General features: G+C 38.9%; 1 protein-coding gene across 4 annotated transcripts in view; it reads right to left on the bottom strand.

The window, feature by feature from the left end:
- Window positions 1–14,647, bottom strand: part of ANKRD28 (ankyrin repeat domain 28) — a 104,374-nt gene that overhangs the window by 39,064 nt on the left and 50,663 nt on the right. For all 4 annotated transcript variants that reach the window (XM_042474108.1, XM_042474107.1, XM_042474106.1 and 1 more), the window contains exons 3-8: window positions 10,361–10,439; window positions 4,557–4,627; window positions 2,712–2,912; window positions 2,449–2,536; window positions 1,214–1,356; window positions 349–561 (exon numbers count right to left, since the gene is read on the bottom strand). In XM_042474108.1, the coding sequence (XP_042330042.1) occupies window positions 349–561; window positions 1,214–1,356; window positions 2,449–2,536; window positions 2,712–2,912; window positions 4,557–4,627; window positions 10,361–10,439 (795 nt within the window). The remainder of the gene's footprint in view (window positions 1–348; window positions 562–1,213; window positions 1,357–2,448; window positions 2,537–2,711; window positions 2,913–4,556; window positions 4,628–10,360; window positions 10,440–14,647) is intronic.

Genomic DNA, 14,647 nt, shown 5'->3' on the forward strand with positions numbered 1-14,647 from the left:
GACAATTAAAATCTTTTTGAATAAAAGTTAGTTGAAATCTCTCACAGACCATCCATACACCTGATTTTATTTAAGTGTTCCTTTGGAAATATCATATACACCCTGATGCCACTATCAAGTGGGTGCCTCAACACAGCCTGTGAACTAACAATGAAATAGAAAAAAAAAGAAGTTTGGAAACCAGTGAGTTGGCAGAAACCTTATTTTTCTACTTATTCCCACAATACAATGTGCCTTGTAACTGTTTCATTTTATGTTATGTCTTATGGCTAAGTGTGTATTCATAGCAAAAAAGACAAATGTAAATGTTGTTACAGCACTTAAAATTCACCTTTCAGTTCATTTTACCTTCATATTCACATCAGCGCCATTACAAACCAGAAGTTCTAAACACAGTGCTCCATGAGTTGAGGCAGCAGCAAAGTGTAAAGGTGTAAATCCCTTCTCATTCATTTGATTTACATTAGCACCACAGTCTATCAGTTCATTTACTACAACATCTTGTCCATTGAAACAAGCAACATGAAGAGGTGTATTTCCATATGCATTTGGTTCATTCATCTGTTGGGGAAAATACAATGAGTTGTCACGGAAATTTTATTATGTCATTCCACTGATATTGGTCCATAGCCACCAGAATTTTTATTAAAAATGTTATCAGTCTTAATATTTGCTCAACAAAAATGCCATTTATGCAGCAAATCTGAATAGTTGGATTAAACTGCCGAGGGGAAGGGCCATATGTATTTGTATGAAAAAGGTTACAGGTTTATATCCAGCTAAAAGGATCACACTTATCAGATCATAGTGAGCTAGATGGACCAATGATACAACTCAGTGTAATGCAGTTTTACCTGTTCAATTTTTTTAAATGTTTAGTTCTAACTTAATGCAGCTGCAATTACAGGATTTCTCCCCCCCCCCCTTTACAAAATCAGCAAGTCTGGAATCAAGTTTTCTTCGTGAGTTATAGAGAATCCCTGAAAGTTGTAAAACCATCAGTGTGTGGAAGCTGATATAAGAAAGCAAAAGTTCAGTCAGAAAAGTTATTTCCATATTTGTATTTTCTTATTTTTAATGACTTTCCTGTTTTATATAATTTGAACCAACAGCTAACACTTAATCTTTTCAATTATGTTTGTGGCTCTGTGTCATAACAATATGACATTAGTAGTAATAATAGCCAATCTTTTTAAAGTAATCTCTTACTTACATCAACTCCAAGATCCAGAAGATATTTGACTACGCTAATCATTCCACTAGAAGCTGCAGCATGTAGTGGCGTATATGATTTCTTGTCTTTACAGGTCACTTCTGCTCCATGGGCTACAAGTAGTTTTACTACGTCAATATGACCTGAATAAATAAAGAATACTATTACTTGATATTCTGCAAACTTTAAGTTATACTGATAAACCTCTTTTAATCTTTGCTACTGAGTTAAGTCACATCTTTTTTTAAAGACAGTTATTATTGTTCTGGTAAATTGTCAGTATAGGTAATAAAAAAGAAAACATTAGGTAAGGTTTTTTCATCTGTCTCTGAGGGGTGTGTGCCTTGCATAATGATGACTCCATAAACTTCATAGAGTTTTCTTAGGCAAGGAATACTCAGAGGTGGTTTTGCCAGTTCCCTCTGAAATATAGCCCACGGCACCTGATAGTCATTGGTGGTCTCCCATCCAACTACTAACCAGGTTGCCTTTAATGGTAGTTCTTACTCATTAAAAAATGTAAGAATTCACATTTCAGAATTCTAGGAATCACAATACTTTAGTGTGGCTCTGATAAAAGAGATTTCCTATAAAAATATTCAGAATAATTAAATAATCCCAACTGGTTAAAAGAAAAAACAATTAATTAACTAAAGCACAGGACAGACCATACAAATGCACCATGCTGGCACCAATTTTAGGGTTAGGGACTGCGCAGCAACTGCACGGTCCCTAAGCCTAACACAGCACGCACCATAACAATGGTGCCGCCATTGTTACGTAAGTGCTGTGTGGCGTCCGACTGTTGCCACGCGGCACTTACATAATGAGTTTTCCGGGTTCTTTTTCCTCCGGAAGGAAACCACATGGTTTAGCGGCTGTAGCTTCCCTCTGGAGGAAATTAGGCTGCCGGCAGGCCACCCTTTTCGGGCAGTCTGTCCTGCGCCTAAAACTCTTTTGCAATAACCATATAAAACAGGAGATTGCCCAGCTAGCCAGAGGCAGTAGCCAGGGAAGTAGATGGTTTGCAAAGCTGGAAAGGGAATCTCTTTTCAAACCAAATGGGGATTTCACTGGATCTTTGTGTCCAGTTGTGCATCGTCACATGTATAACACCTGATTCAGGAAAGAAACAGCATGCAGAAACCTACCTTTAGAGTGGACGCATTAATGTGTACAGTAAGAAAGGCTTAAGAGAAAGTCACCGTAAAGAGAAATGAAATTAATTAACATACCCATATATGCTGCCCAGTGGATAGCCCTTCTGTCTTTCTTGTCGAAGGCATTAATATTGGCACCTCTAGACAATAATAAACTGACCATCTAGAACAAAATAGTTACTTTTATTAAAATACAAGAGTATAATCATAATGTTAAAGCATAATCAAAGTTAAAGTAAAGTATGTAAGCTGCTATTTCCTTTGCAAGTATCAGTGGAACAAACACCTGTTTGTGGTGAGACAGCTGCTGTGGGGAATTGAAAATAAGTCATTTGTACCTCAACATGTCCACTGAAGGCTGCATGATGTAATGCTGTTCTACCAGCACGGTCAGACACATTTACGTTACTGAGGAGTGGAACCAAGGCTTCTGCACATTTGACTGCTTTATTTGCAGCTGCTATGTGTAGGGGTGTTTGCCAATTTTTATCACGGGCATTGACATCTGCTGAATGCTTCAACAGCACCTGTACAGCATCCTAAAGAATAATAAACACACGATCTCAATAAATAAAGCTATTAGTAATCTCCCAAGTCTATCTCTTGTTAGCTCTCTATTTTAACTTTTCCCAATCTATCTTCACATTTGAGTATCTGAACATTCTTTCTAGCAGCAAGACAAAATCAGAGTCAAAATTCATATATGAGACTAAACATATATTCACATGCTTATAAAAAGCTTCTTCCATTCTTTACAGAGGCAGGTAATTGGCTGACATCGTTTTTCATACTAACTTCTCCCTTTATTTTTTTTCCACCTCCATGCCAACACTAACAGTTCAGGGCAGACCTGCACAACTTAGCAGTAGGCAGGGGCCAAAATTAAAATAAACTGACTTCTTCAAGCTGCACATACAGTAGGTGGTGGTGGAGGAGCTGTATTCCAAGCCCTGCCTGGTAGCCATCTTGCAAGACTCAGGCCTGTTACAGACTGCCAAAATAAGGCTGCTTTGGGTCTATTTGGAGGTATGCTATTTAAATGATGCATAGGTCCTAAGAGTCCGGAGGTCGCACCAAAGCCACACTCCATTCCTAAGCACCGGAGTGCAGCTTTGGTGCAGCTTCTGGATTCTTAGGATGCATGCATCATTTAAACAGCATACCTTCAAAGAGACCCGAAGCAGCTTTATTTTGGCAGTCTGTAACAGGCCTCAGAGGACATGAGGATGTGTGAGGTGGTGCCCTCTGAATCCTTGGGATTCAGAGGCATGGGGGGTGTGAGGTGGTGCCCTCTGAGTGTTGCCATAGGTCAGAAACAACTTGAAGGCATAAAACAACAACAACGCCCCATTAGGAAAAGCAGGGTGGTTTAAAGTTGGAGACCAGGGTTTGAATCCCCACTCAGATTACTGGGTGACCTTGGCTAGTCACACCCTCTCAGCCTCAGAGGAATACCAGTCAAACCCACTCGGAACATAATCTTGCCAAGAAAATCCCATGATAGGGTCGCCATAAGTAGGAAATGATTTGGAAGGCACATAAAAATAATGCATAGAAGTCAACTTGGAGGCAATGAACAACAACAAAATGCTGCTTTTGGGACCCAGCCTGGATTTGATGCCTCCTGGTGCAGAAGGCTTGGGGTCTCAACCACCAGGGAAGACACTGAAGGAAAGGGGAATGGGAAAACCCCATGACCCTTTTTCTCTTTCTTGCCAAACTCTTTCATCCTCTCCTCTACATGCCCCATGTTCTGCTACTGCTGATTTTTCTGGATCAGATGCCAGCCACAGATGCTGGCAAAACATCAGGAACAAACTCTTCTAGAACATGACCACATAACCTGAAAACCCCACAAAAAACATGGATGCTGGCCATGAAAGCCTTTGACTTCACAGCTTGGTCTGTGTTTGAACTAACCTTACAATGCCTTCACTACCAGGTCCTTCAACTGCTGTAACTGTGATAGCTTGCCACTTAATAAACCAACTGCAGATTTCACCAGCATTGTAAGATCACAATGGCAATGTATTTTACAATTGTGCCAATGTAAGGGATTAAGTTACAACTCTACTCTTGTCTAGGTAGTGTGATAATGATGCAATGCAGTCCATGTAAATCAGAATAAGATTACACTTCAAGATTCAATAAGCTTTACTAAAGTAGTAAAAAGAGCTCCATACCTCACTACATGATGCAACAGCTCTGTGTAAAGGAGTCAACCATTTGCTGTCTTTGGCATTAACTCTAGCTCCTGCAGATATAAACAAAAATTCCAAAAAAAACAACAACATGGTACACATTTGAGTTTAAAAGTATGCACCAACCAAGCACTGTATCTTAATCAAAATATTAAAATATTTCTGCAGATTAGTTACAGATTAATGACAGTGTAGGTGATAATTTTCTGTAAATTGCAGTTACAATGTTTTTATCTCTAGGAGAATAAAATTTAATTTAGTTATCTAATTGTTCCCTAGAATCTGCTGAATAGTTCAGTAGAGCAAGGAATACTACAGCCCAGCAAATAACCCAATATTTGCTATTTCAGTCTACCACTCTTCTCTGACTCAAAGTGAAAATTCTTCACTTTAAACCAGTATCTTCTATTTGTTTATTAAGAACTAAATTGGATTAACTGTACATTTAAAATGAATTATATTATCTGCATCCAGCTAAATTACACAACTGTATGTCTTTTCACTAAGTATTTCAAATTAGTGGAGTACTGCTAAGAGGTTATTCTGCAATGCTACACATCCTTACTTGGAAGATAGGCCCTATAGAACACAGCTAGACATCCAAGTAAATATGCACAGGAATACACAACAAGAAACCTAGAAGCTGAAGTCCTTCTGATAAGCTGTTTGGGGGGGGGGGGGAGACCCACAAATATAATTAGAGGAATAAAAATTCTTCAGCTTCATCTCTGAGCAACTCAAAGCTCACTTAGGCTGCAACTACAATGTAGATTTACAGGAATGCAGTTAACTGCTACAGTTCAAATGCTATGGAATTCTGGAATGTGTAGTTTTGCAATATTTAGCATTCTCTGTCAGAGAGCTTGCTGTCACAACAAACTACAAATCCAAGGGTTCCATTGGCTGGATCCATGACAGTTAAAGTGTAGTCAAACTGCTTTAATTCTGCAGTGTGGTAGCAGCATTAGATAACTACAACCCCCAAACCAGCACTGCCAGTGTTCATAATGGCTAGGGAAATTCTAGGAACAGAAGCCTTCAACTTCATATCTAGGAACTGTAGTTCAAAAAATATGTGTAATGTTTGAAAGTTTTATTCCAAACTAAAGTTAGAAGTTAATAATGAAGAAAAAGTAGAACCAGCAACAATACTGGTTCAATTCAACAAGGACAGATGTGTGTGTGTGTGTGGGGGGGTGTTCATATGTACAGTCTTGATTTTAAGAAAACAGAATGCAAACAAAGCTTAAAAAATACTGGGCAGGATCCCATGCACAGAAACACTACAAGTGAATGAAGCTCCACAATGGATGGGAGTTTCTCAAAAGTAAAAGGAGCCTTACAGTACCCTTGAAACTCATTAATGTATTTTGGCATAGGCTTCTGTGGAATGCAATCCAATCTATGTGATCAGATAACAAGAGTGAATTCAGTAGACAAACATGTGTACAAATGTCAAGTGGAGGGATTTTGGAAAATTGTGAAATATTTAAGTTATTACAGTATTCCTGTTTAAAATTTTAAATTGTTTGAAATTATTTAAATTGATTTTGCTTTATGCCACTCTGAAATATTTTGATATAAATTGGGATATAATTTTTAAATAGAGAAATAATAACCAGGCTAGTAGGATGATGAGATAACAAGAATTGCCTTAATTGCTCATAAAGACTAGATAAAAGGCTAACAGTGGATGACAGGTTTTGCATGTAAGCATACTTAAGGAGATGAAAATATGTATGGTACAGAGAAGTCTTTGTTTTGCAAATTAATTAATATTTGAAGGGAAAACACAAGGAGAGTAAAACTGAGTATGAGTTCAGGCTTGTGACAGACGTTACAAATAATAAAAGGTATTTTCTACTATAGATGGAGAAGGAAAAGAACAAAGCAGTTCCACTGCAAGGAAAAGATGGTAAATTGTTAATGGGTTGTAGAAAGAAGCAAACACTCCTCAGTTCCCTATTTTGTCTCAGCCTTCTCTCAAAATGAAACCAGCATTTAACCTGGTGAATATGAGTAAATGGTGCAGAAAAGATGCTACAACCCAAGATGGCATGGACTACTTTAAATCAGTTCAAATCCAAGGCTAAACAAATTGCATTCAAGTGTATTTAATATACAAATATAACTTCAGTTTATAATCTTTTAAGAAGTGAAGTGTTGGAAGACTTGAGGGGTATGCAAATACCCCCCCCCCCTCAAAAGGAGGAACCAAAAGGATTGGGCAGGTACTGCTGAGTCAGCTTGACATTAAGACAAGGACACATTCTAGCTTTATTAAGCATTTGGTCTGTGAACCCTAAAAATAATAATAATAATGTGATTACTGAAAGAAAGCAAGATTTTTCCCTCAAAAAATCCACATTATATTTTTCTATTGCATCTTTGCTGTTGTTAGAGTTACATGCTTAGTATATCAGGAGATATAGAATAGATATATCTGTAGATATAGAATACAGTGCACTTGCACCATACGCAAGAACCCGCGCCTGAAAAAAGCCTCTCATGGAGTAATGGGGCGTGCTGTGGGCACGAGCCCCATTACTTCTTATGGGGCTTGAGCTTACACCTTTTTTCTCTTACGCAGGGGGGACTGGAACGGATCCCCCGCATAAGAGAAGGGCCCACTGTAGTTTATTTCAGCAAGGATTTTACAAAGACTCCCAAAATATGTTTGGTAACAAGCTACCAGTAATGTTATTGTTAGATGGATTTATATCTAGTTGACAGATTTTACTCAAAAAGTGATCACAAATCACTCTTTGTCATCCTAGAGAGAGGTGACAATCAAGCTTATTCAAAGCAATGTTCTAAGAGCAGTATTTAAAAGTATTCAAAACCCAGATGGCTAAGTGGAGAGAATGCTCATCAGATTTACAGACTGTACCTAAATGGGTAAGGCAAAAACATGCAAGAGAAGAAACAAACAAGATTCAAGGCAACTGTGATGGAACTCCTGCCCAGGCTGGCCATGCAGTTCCAACGGTTGAGCTGCTGTCTCTCACTTTGTCCTTTTATTCTCAAGATCCCTCCCTGAACGTGACAATCGGGCCTCAAGATGATCCTTATTATGAATAAGTCAATGTGAGCATCTGTGGACAGCAAGCTCGCATGTCCCCAACAGCAAGTGCGTGCATGAAGCCACTCTGCCATTAAGGACAACTGGACTGAAGTCATCCCTCCCTCTGCCCCAAGCCTGGCTTTGGGGGTGGTTCACAGGTGGAAGCTGGAGCCCTGTCTGCTGGAGCTAGCACCAGGGTTTGGGCCTGGGAGTCTAGAGGTTCTGTCCTGGGTTTTGACCCTGGGACATGGGCTCAGAGATCCATGCTCCCACCCCAGTACTGGCTGCCTCTAACAGGGCTTTGCCTCCAAACTGCCCCTGAAGACAACCTCAGGGCAGAAGCCTCGGAGGGGGAGGGAGGACTTCAGTTCACTTGTCCCTAAAGGCAGAGCAACCATGTGGCCAAGCTGCCATTAGGGATAACGGGGCTTGAGCATCCGTGAATTTTAGTATCTGTGGTGGTGGTGGTGGTCCAGAACAGATCCCCTATGGATACCAAGGGCCAAATCACAACTCAAGAAATCCTTGAACACTTTTATTTATTTACAGCTCCCAAACTCCAATTTAAATCTTCACCCTATCTCTGACTGCCCTAACTCTATTTCGTCTTTTCACTTTCTGGCTCCTATCTGATTCTTTTTTACAGACAACTCATAGCTGATCTATGACTAGATGGCCATATATAGGCACAGACTGAGTACTGGGCAATATTGGAGTAGAGATGCCTGAAGTGATACAATCGCTTCAAGGATTTGAAGGGGTGTGTGTTACATAAAAGAAATAGCAAAGTATTGTTGAAGTTAGGCTGCTCCAGAAATGGATTCAAAGTACAAGAATGGAGAGTTCAATAAAATATAGTGCGCCCATGTCTTACGTGGGCACGATATACGCGGCTTTTAGCATACGCTGAAAGCTGCACTAGAAGAAGTCATGGTGCCCCCTAGAAGAAGTAATGGGGGTCCACTATACGCAGAGTTTCCTTTACGTTGGGTGGGTCCGGAACAGATCCGCCGTGTAAGGGAAGGGCCTACTGTATCAGGAAGTATTTCCCAATGATAAAAGCTATTAGACAGGAAACAGACTCCCTAAGAAAGTGATGATTTCTCTACTGGAGATTTTTAAGCAAAGACATCTATAGGGGAAGCTTTAGCTGTGGATTTATTGCATTGGCAGGAGTTAGGACCACATGAATCTTTAGGTCCTTTCAAACTATTTAATGCTACAATTCTAGCCTAAAAAATATTACTCTGGAAAAAAATGGAAATAAACTAAGGCACTTTCTGATACATATCTTAAGCCATAGGATAGAAATGGTCACATCTGTTAGGGAACACATTAGAAGTGGCTTAAGGAGAAAATAAGGAGTAAAGCTGTTGCAATATGAACATCTGTCCTAAGAAGATACCTGCTCCCTTTTCCAAATTACTGCCCTACCCAAGCTTTAATAACATGTTTTGGTCATCACCTGTTGCTGGATTCTTTTAAGTCGAAATGCTTAACTAGGAATTATATGCAGGTGTTTTACTATAGAGAAATGGCTTCTCTTATAAAATGTTTCTAATGGGTAAACTCAAAGACAGGTAAGTCAGTTTCCCTGGCATATTGACCTGTTGTCACCTCAGCCTCTGCCAACCAAACTGCAGTGTAGCAATCTCTATGTATGTAATAATATTAGAAAACATCACACCAAGCACAAATGGTGTTCATATAATGCCACTTTTCATAAATTAACATGGAAACCAGTTTTCTTAAAATATATTAGCAACCAATTACTAAGTTATTAAAGCATTTTTGTATTCTCTCCCAGCCCACCAGGACCGGTGAGGTAATGTATGATGGATAAAAGCAAAATTAAAAATAATGAATAGAAACTTCTGAAAACAGACTTAAAAACAGACTATAAACAAAACTTGAAAATAATTTAAATCTGGACAGTTAAACCAGGCAGAGCAACTTTAAGGACTAAAAGTAATGCAAACAGTAGCACATTCACTTTCTGCTAGAAACTAAAAAGGGATGGAGCCAGACTGACTTCCTGTAGAAGGGGTTCCATAATTGGAATGCTGGTACAGAGAAAGCCCCAAGATTTAGGCAGGCTCATATGGAGGAAGACAGTATTTCACATATCCTGGCCCCAAACTGTTTAGGACTTTGTAGGTCAAAACCACCACCTTGAATTTTTCTCAGAAGCAAATTGCAAGTTAGGATTTTTTTTTGTAAGACTAGTGTTATATGGCCTCCAATATGCACACCCAATAGGTCACATTCTGCATTATCTACAGCTTCCTGACACTTTTCAAAGACATTCCCAGGTAGAATGCATCATAGTAATCTAGTCCTGAGGCAATGAACCACCAGAAAAAAAACTATGCATACAAACATAATAGTTAATTTGCTATTTGCTGTGTAAAATTAACACTGACATCCTTGAATAATTTTCCTGAATACCACTTTTTCTGTCCCTTGTTAGAAACAGCTTTAAAAAAATTAAACGTAGAATATTTCTATCACAGAATCTTTAAATAGGCAGCAAGTCAACAGTTTTGGTACTATAACTGGTATTTACAATCCAAACAAAAATTAATGGCAAGAAACATACACACACACATAAAATAAAAGTTCAAAAGTGTTTATCAGACAAACAGATGTGTGGAAGATTCAGAAAATGGTGGTTTTACATACATTTTCTACATACAAAATTCTTCAATTGAAAAAAGCATACCAGATAAAATAAGTAGCTCGATAATTTCTGCATCTCCCAGATACGAAGCAGCATGTAAGGGGGTCCGCTTTTCATTGTCCTGTGTCAGAATAGGAGAAGCTATTATTAATACAATAACATACTTTAGCTACACTGAAATTAATATTTCTTTAATTTGTATTCTTATATCAAAATATACTCTAAAAATCATCACCTAACTATAATTTCTTATACTCAACCCAAGGGTAAATCATGCTAGTCCTACTTAAAACAGTCTTGTACATTACAACTCATAAGTCCTATCTATGTAGAACTAACACTTGGCTTAGCCTAGAGACTCCCCACCACCACCAAAAAAAATTACAGCAATCCAAAACAAGGACCAGATCATGTTCATAACCTTATTATGCAGTGTAAAATCATTTCCCAGTTCATTTGTAAAGTATACATTTGTTTATTCAGGCTTGCAAGATCTATGGTATTTTTATTAGAACCACAAGATCCACCAGTCAGAGCCTAATGTAAAAGGTGTGTGTGCGCGCCTTCAAGTCATCTGTTGGCTTATGGTGACACCATGAATTTCACAGGAGTTTTCTTACTTGGAAGTAAAAGGGTTTTCTTACTTGTTTCAAATATCTTTCAAGCTCCTGGAAGTAGGAAAGCGCATGGGGACTATGCTGCTGGTAACAAACAGAGGAGCTACTGGGAGGTGGACGTGTGAAGCACATTCCTGTTGTTCCTTCCTTAAAAATCTTGTTCACATTTCCAGTCCTATATTTGGATAAACTAGAGGAGCTTGTGTATTTTGAAAATCGCAAAAAACTCAAATGAATTGGATGGGACAGAGTTTTAAAAAAACAGATTACATACACACATTAAAAAAAAATAAAATGATGTTAATCTGATTTTGTAGATTATAAATGAATATGCCCACTAATGGCACTAACTTTCCATGGTGGTACGATTGTATGCTCCTGTGAGATAAGAAGCTTTTTACTGCCATGGCTCCATCCTATGCAATCCTGGAATTTGTAGTTTAGTAGGACACCAGAAGCCTCTGACAGGGAAGGCTAAATCTCTCACAAAACTACAAACCCCGTACTGTAATTCCATAGCAGTGGGGCACTGCAGTTGAAGTGGTGTCAAACTGCATTATTTCTGCAGTGCAGATGCAGCCCATGTCAGTAAGAGTTTAGAAAAAACACATCAATATAATCTTAATCCAAATCGATGCCCAACTACAGAGGCACAACAAGAAGAAACAGATCAGACTAGGAAGGAGGAGCTGTAAATATTGGCAGAAAGAACAACGATTTAAAATATACAAATGACACCATACTATTAGATGAAAAAGGGGAAAGACAAGGAATGCTTTCTGAAAAAAGTCAAGAAAGGAAGCGCAAAGGCAGGTTTACATTAAGACAACAACAAGAAAAAGTGAGTACAGATGATTTACATAACTTTGAAATAGTTCAAGATTTTCTATACCTTGGTAAAGTCATTAATCAGACTGAGACTTAGTCAAGAAATTAGACTAGGGCTTAGAAGGGCAGGTATGAAGGAACTAGACAAGATCTTGGAGTGTCAAGATATATAACTGAATACTAAAGTTGGGACTGTTCATGCCATGCCATTATTTCCCATTTCTGTGTATGGTTGTGAATGCTGATTTTAAATGTGGTGCACAAGAACTACAGAGGCTGTGGATTGCTAAAAAGACTAATAAATGGATCCTACAGCAAATCAAGCATGAATTGTATCTAGAAGCCAAGAAGATGAAACTGAGACTATCATACTTTGGACATATCTGGAGAAGATATGACTCTCTAGAAAAGACAACAATGCTTGGTAATTTATAAGGCAGTAGAGTAAAAAGAAGACGACTACACTCCAGGTGGATTAACTCAATCAAGGAAGCCACTGCTTTGTGTCTGAAAGAGTTGAGCCGGAATAAGCAGGCCTAAGAGATATCTCATTCATAGGGTGCCACAAGTTGAAGTCAATTTTATGGCAGTTAACAACAATAAATGTATAGGGGCAAGTGACTTTCATCTGAACACCATACAAAGTTATGGAAAACTGCTTAGTGCTTGCATTACATTTTGAATTAAACATTTTTAAAATAAAGTAGCACCATCCTAAGTGCTAGTTTCCAGAACTCAGAATATTTTAAGAGACATGCAGTTTTGAAATGAACATGTTATACAACTAGTAAAAATGAAACAACAAATTAAAGAACAAAAAGAGCTGTATTTTCATACCTAATTAAGTCCTTAAACATTACAATCTTTGTGACATAATAAAGTAACAGAGCAGACAGAAAGTGTGTGTTCTTCATCTGACAAAGAAGCACTGAGCTTTTTGTAGCATAGCATCTGGCCATTTTAAGTATATGTTAAGTTAAAATTCTGACTAGTTAATATGTTATAAAACAGACATTGAAACGTCTGTTCTTCAAGCAGCACTGAGATAAGGGGCAAAACAGACTGGCATAAAAAGCCAGCTTCTAGCTGGGTTAGGGGCATGGTGTACAGACAATGCATGCCCTAAGGATGCCTGGAAGCTGGCTTCAAGCCGCCTGGCTACCCAGACGTGGGCTGGCTTCTCAGTGCTCTGGTGGTACAGTATTTATATACTGTACACCACCGGAGCACCTTAAAGCCAGCTTCTAGCTGCGGTGGGGTGAAAATCCAATATATGGATGTTTATATCAACACAGTCTCAGACTTGTGGGATGCTAAGGGGGAAAGGGGAAAATTAATACAGCAACAACAAGTCCATGTCTTAGATTCTGAAGTGGCCTGATACTTTCAGGGGCAGAAAAAAGACTGTCTGTTTCTCGGGGGGGGGGGGGGTGATAGATAAATCTGCTTTGCACACTAGATGATGAAAAATCAGCATTTTGAGACACTTTGTGTATCACTGTTGCAATGCTAAGAACAAAATTAAGCTTAAAGAAACTACTTCAGGACAGATGTCAAAACAAAAGTAATTCTTTAAATTTTTGCTCTCATCACTAAGCTGCTGTCATATTTAGTGGAAAGGCTGTAGGAGGAGCTCTAACCAACAGAGAGTAAGAAAAGAACCTAATCCCAGAAGAGCAAGAAGAAATCCAGATTTGGAAAAAGACTGACAAGTATTGTTTAGCTATATGAACAAACTGCATTTGCTTCACGTCATACCAAAGAGCGTTATTAGGCCAAGGAACCAAACCAAATGACCATTAAACCAAGACTGCAGGTCTGGATATAACAAGAAACCACAGTTGACCCAGACTGAGATTCAAAAGCCAAGTTCAAAGTTTTGGTTTCAGAGTACAGTATAAATCGACCTCATGTATAAGTCAAGGGAAGATTTTGGGGCCAAAATTATGGACTTTGCCATGACCCATGGATAAGTCAAGGGTAAAACTTGGAGGCTCATTCAATGTGTGTATGTGACAAGAGAGACTCTGAGGCTTTTTGCTTCAGTGTTTCAACTTTGGTTTCATCCTTGACTCACCAGACAGCAGTGGCCAGTGCAGGCAGGAGAGGGACTTGGTTTGTTTAACAGCAATTAATCACCCAGGACTCTTTCTGCTTGGCACAAGAGAAGAAGAAAAAAACCTCTCTTCCAACTGCATGGGGGATCTGAAAGAGCTGCTATCACATTACCATACTGACCTGTAAATAAGTTGACCTGGGATTTTGGGCATACATTTTTAGACTTATAAATGAGTATACATGGTATGATTTTTTGACTACAAACAAGAATTACATATCTAGCTACAGCAGATTTGGAAGTACTGTACAAAGAATTCAAACCTACAGAGTCTTGCAGAATAGCCCCACATATACACACACATCCTTGAATCTTGAATTTTCCACATGGCATAACAATACCATACAGTCAACAGTAGCTCTCAGATCCATCGGTTTGGAACTGACACTTGATACTGAGGCAGGTTGGCTTCATTGTGTTGCCTTAATACAGTATGTTGGTATCGAGGGACCACTTCAAAGAGTGGTTTACAGCAGAGGCAAAGGAGGGAAAGAAAGCACCACTGTGGGTATTTCATGTGATTTCAAGGCCTGCTCATATAGAAGAGCTTTAAGACAGTATTCCCAATTCTTTTGGGCCTGACGTATGAATGTCTTACAGAGAGTGCACACACTTGCATTATGTCCCTCTCCCAAACAGAGGAGGCAATGGGAGTGCCTGTCAAGCCCAGGCAATTTGACCCCACAGTGCATCTCTAAAAAGAGGACAATGGTATCACAGTGAAACTCACTCACCCAACTATTTTCCTAATGTAGCAGCCCCATGGGT

The sequence above is a fragment of the Sceloporus undulatus genome, chromosome 6 (assembly GCF_019175285.1).
Source record: "Sceloporus undulatus isolate JIND9_A2432 ecotype Alabama chromosome 6, SceUnd_v1.1, whole genome shotgun sequence".
Lineage (NCBI taxonomy): Eukaryota > Metazoa > Chordata > Lepidosauria > Squamata > Phrynosomatidae > Sceloporus > Sceloporus undulatus.